The 3,895-nt window shown below is 35.3% G+C and overlaps 1 protein-coding gene across 1 annotated transcript in view; it reads left to right on the top strand.

Annotated features, from left to right (window-relative positions):
* The window catches only part of PGM5 (phosphoglucomutase 5), a gene marked incomplete at its 5' end in the record, with an annotated part of 28,154 nt that extends 25,524 nt beyond the window's left edge, over positions 1-2,630 (top strand). The window contains one exon of the mRNA XM_010291691.1: positions 2,310-2,630. Coding sequence (XP_010289993.1) covers positions 2,310-2,399 — 90 coding nt within the window. The remainder of the gene's footprint in view (positions 1-2,309) is intronic.
* Between the last annotated feature and the right edge of the window lie 1,265 nt (positions 2,631-3,895).

The raw sequence follows: 3,895 nt of genomic DNA, 5'->3' as shown, positions 1-3,895 counted from the left end.
CAGGAATGATATACCTCTGACAGCTCTGGTACAAATTACTCCCAAGCAAAGGGCTTTTGATTTATTTGCCGTATGTTGTGTATCTGCTTGTTTGATGTATTTCCTGGTATGAATAATAATTCCTACCAGTTATTTTTTTAGAGGTATAACTTCTATCTGTTAATAGTAAAGCAAAATTCTGATTTAAGTAAGTTCTGTTAATTTTCAGTTTTTAAACTTTTTCTAAATTATATCGTGCCGTATCTCCCAAACAGTTTCCAAGAGATAAATACGTTATTAACATACAGAATGATTGCAATTTTAATTTTGAGTTGACATATCAATAGTAAATTTTTATAATTTCTTAAGTAGAAAGAACTATTTGAAAAATATTTTTAAGTCAAGATCTCTTTAGAATATAGAAGTCTTTCGAGAGTCATGTTAACTATAAATGATTGCTGGCTGGGATTTATCTTTTGCAGCTGAAATGTAAACTATTCATTGCAGAGATAAAGGAGTTTTTAAAAGGCACATACAGCTCTAGTTCCTTGTTATTCTGCCCCACTCTTGCCATTCCAAAGAGAATGCCCTTCTGTTTTTTTTACATCTGCAGGATAAAGAAAGTGTAGCTAAACTGAAGTGTGAGAAGACAGAACTAAACCAGGGCATTCTTTGTTGAAAAGTGTGATTGTAACAAGAAGAATATTTAGTAATAATTGGAACGACTTGGCAAAAGAGCAGCAGCTAAATTGTTTATGTAAATGGGTGTCACATAAACTCAACTGATTTTGTGTTTTGTTCAAAGCATTATGTAGAGGTCTTTTTGTTTTTTTTTTTGTTTTTTTTCTTCAGAGTGCTTCTGTTACTTAAGAAAGCAGGGTTAAGTAAAGCTGGTCAGTAGGGTTGCTTTTTAAATGTTACTGTGCTTTTTAGATTAAATAAGGAAGAGGTTTCTTAGGGGAGTGCCAGAGGGACTTCAGTTGCTTTGGTCTTCTTTCAGTCCTCCTTAATCCATGTTGCTGGAGGGAAGGAATGATATGATCTAGACCTTAGAAATGGGCACATTTTAATGTTTACTTTTACAGCACTTGCCCACAGATGTGAAGTTGTGCTCCGCATATTAATCTTCTGTAAACATGTTTGACTTTAATAGACTTGTATTCTGCTTCAATGATTATTCAATAGATAGATATCTACAAATATGGAACTTTTTGAGCAATAACATGTCAGACTGCTCACACTTGTGCATAACTAAGGTTGATCATAAACTCACTTGACACCAGTGACATTCATGGTGTTATTCCATGACTCTGCTTGCATAGTTAGTTGGTCTCACTCTTTTAACTGTCTGACCATTTGTATAAATAAAGTAAACATCTCATACTGTCAGAAACTGTTGGGTGGCTGAAACAGATTCAAAGTATTGATTATATTAAGCTTATTAAAAAGATATCTGTAAATTTAAGCTCTCCAGAATTACTGTTTTGTTTGATTTGATTTTTAAACCTGACAGGTTTAAAGCCAGAATGTAGTTTATTTGAAAGCAGAAGGGTAAATCTTTGAGGCTCAGAAAGTAACCTTACTAGTTTGGTAAGCATTATATGATTCTCTGAAAAGAAGATGTTCACACAAAACTCAGCTCTGCCAGTTTATCTTTGCATATAATTTAACTAATTGAGAGAAGATTCAGTTACCTTTTGAAAAATTGTATTTTACTTGGTTTCCATACGGTACCATCATAGTTGTTATCTGCACTCACCCATATGGGCAGTTTCATACATACAGCCATTCAGTAAGATCTGTAGCCTGAAACTTGAGAGTTCATGCTACTCCTGTTGGAATTTATCGTATTTAATACAATTATAGGTGGTGTTACTGAAAACACACTTTCATGATTTCTGTTAATTGTTGCATTAACTTCTGACCTTAAGATTCACAGATTAAGCGCATATAGGAAGAAAATCTCATCTACATGGATTCCATTCATCAGAACAGAAATAATTCTACTTTTGTGATTTCTGAGTTGATTTGTACATCAGATTTCACATGAGCTCCCGAGTTCCTGTTACATAGAGAAATTATCAATATAGTGTATTTACTTGTTTCTCTTTTCTGCATAGCTTAGGTAACTGAGTGTAACGCTTCACAAAACATAGTCTCAGCATCATACTTGATTATATCAAGTACATATAGACACTGTAACTGTGTCAGTGTTTATTATTATTAAATGATTTACTATTATTCTATAATACTAGACTTAAAAGGGGGATTCATAAATATGTCTGTTAATATTTCTGCTTTATGTAATTAAATTATTTCTTCCTCTTTAGGCTGTGCTGAGTCCTCTTATAGCAATCGCACTGAAAATATCTCAGATTCATGAGAGGACAGGGCGAAAGGGACCCACTGTCATCACCTGAAGCCACAGAAGACTGTTAAACCAGGGCCAAAAGAAGAACAGCAAGGAAGAGACAGGACCTTGCTTAAAGATGTTAGCCATTTGTGCCTTGTATGATTTAAAAAGTTTTCTTGGGGATAGAGGTAGGGTGGGAAATAAAATTCAATATGAGCATATTCATTTGCATTGATCTCCAAATACCATAGTGTATTGACTTCTTTGTTTTACCTGCAGTATCTTAATTTCAGATAACAATATAGCCAAAGAAAGAGGCCTTAACCTTCAAATGTTGTCAGCAATGTGATGGAAAAGGAAAACTGCTTGGTTTTGAATGCTGTGATAAAGGTTGGGGAAATTTCAGTTAGGGAGATAGGGGGAAGAGTTGCAAAGCAAAGACATGCTTGATGAATGTTGTTTGGAATCCTTGTCACCTTCTGTTGTTTAGGAAGAGGTATACAGAGCATGTCTGACGTATAATGGCTATATACTAAGCTTTGCAAAGGGTGTGTTTCCTCACCTGACACCACTCCTCCTCTCTTGTCTCTGCCATTGCTCACAGATGCACGCTGGCAGCAGTGTTGTATACACACTTGCACATGCTCCCAAAGAAGGGGTTATCCCATATTTTTTTTACCCCTGCTTTTAAAGCATATCAATGTGACTTGTGCCTTTAAATTTTCCTGAATTTTGACTCTTTGTTGGGTTTTTTTTGCCTCCAAAGGGAGGCATTTGTGCTCTAGAAGCTGATTGTGTCCTTCCAGCAATATGTCGGATGTGGAATCTGGCTGTCTTTTGCAGTATTCCTCATATCAGCAGATGATATTGGTGTTTGAAAGGTAATCACTGCAAGTTCAGCAATTTTTCATGAAGGAGTTATTATGAAAGTTTTTTAAGTCTTTGGAATACTCGTGCTTCTCTTATCACAAAGTGGTAAGTGAAGCATGTAGTGAATAGGAAATGAAAACAAACCCTAATGAATTAAATAGAAATACTTGTCTGATTTACCAGCTGGACACAGTTTCTGTTAGATTCTTTGTAACAGTGGATAGTGGAATAAAAATTTGGGGAGTGCAAAGGGAGAAGAGACATCCTGGCATAGATCTGAGAAGGATATTGGGGATATGGACATCAGCATTTTTCTGCTTGTGAAATGATACCGCAGTTCTGGCTACAATACTGTGCTCTGAAGAAGAACACAAACACTTTATGCATGTGACTTGTTTGAAAGCTTTGCTTCCTTGGGAACAGTGTGGTCACTTGTATCATTTGTCAAGGTGGCTTTGTGCAACTTGCCTCTTTGCAGTGTGTTTCAATTCATTGTGGTTGTCAAATTTTAGTGCAATTTATATAATATTGCAGCAAAGGAAAGTGTTTTGATTTCTTTCAACACTTCTGTCAAAAAATTGCTATGGCACTTAGTACACAATAAAGAGTAATGGTTTATTTCTGTCTTAATATGTAATTGTGGACAAGACACACTGCACTTTCAAGCATCCTAATAAAACTGCCTTTAATACA

The sequence above is a fragment of the Phaethon lepturus genome, unplaced genomic scaffold (assembly GCF_000687285.1).
Source record: "Phaethon lepturus isolate BGI_N335 unplaced genomic scaffold, ASM68728v1 scaffold9077, whole genome shotgun sequence".
Taxonomy (NCBI): Eukaryota; Metazoa; Chordata; class Aves; order Phaethontiformes; family Phaethontidae; genus Phaethon; species Phaethon lepturus.
The sequence above is the reverse complement of the archived record's forward strand: the minus strand, read 5'-3'. Positions and strand labels throughout refer to the sequence as shown.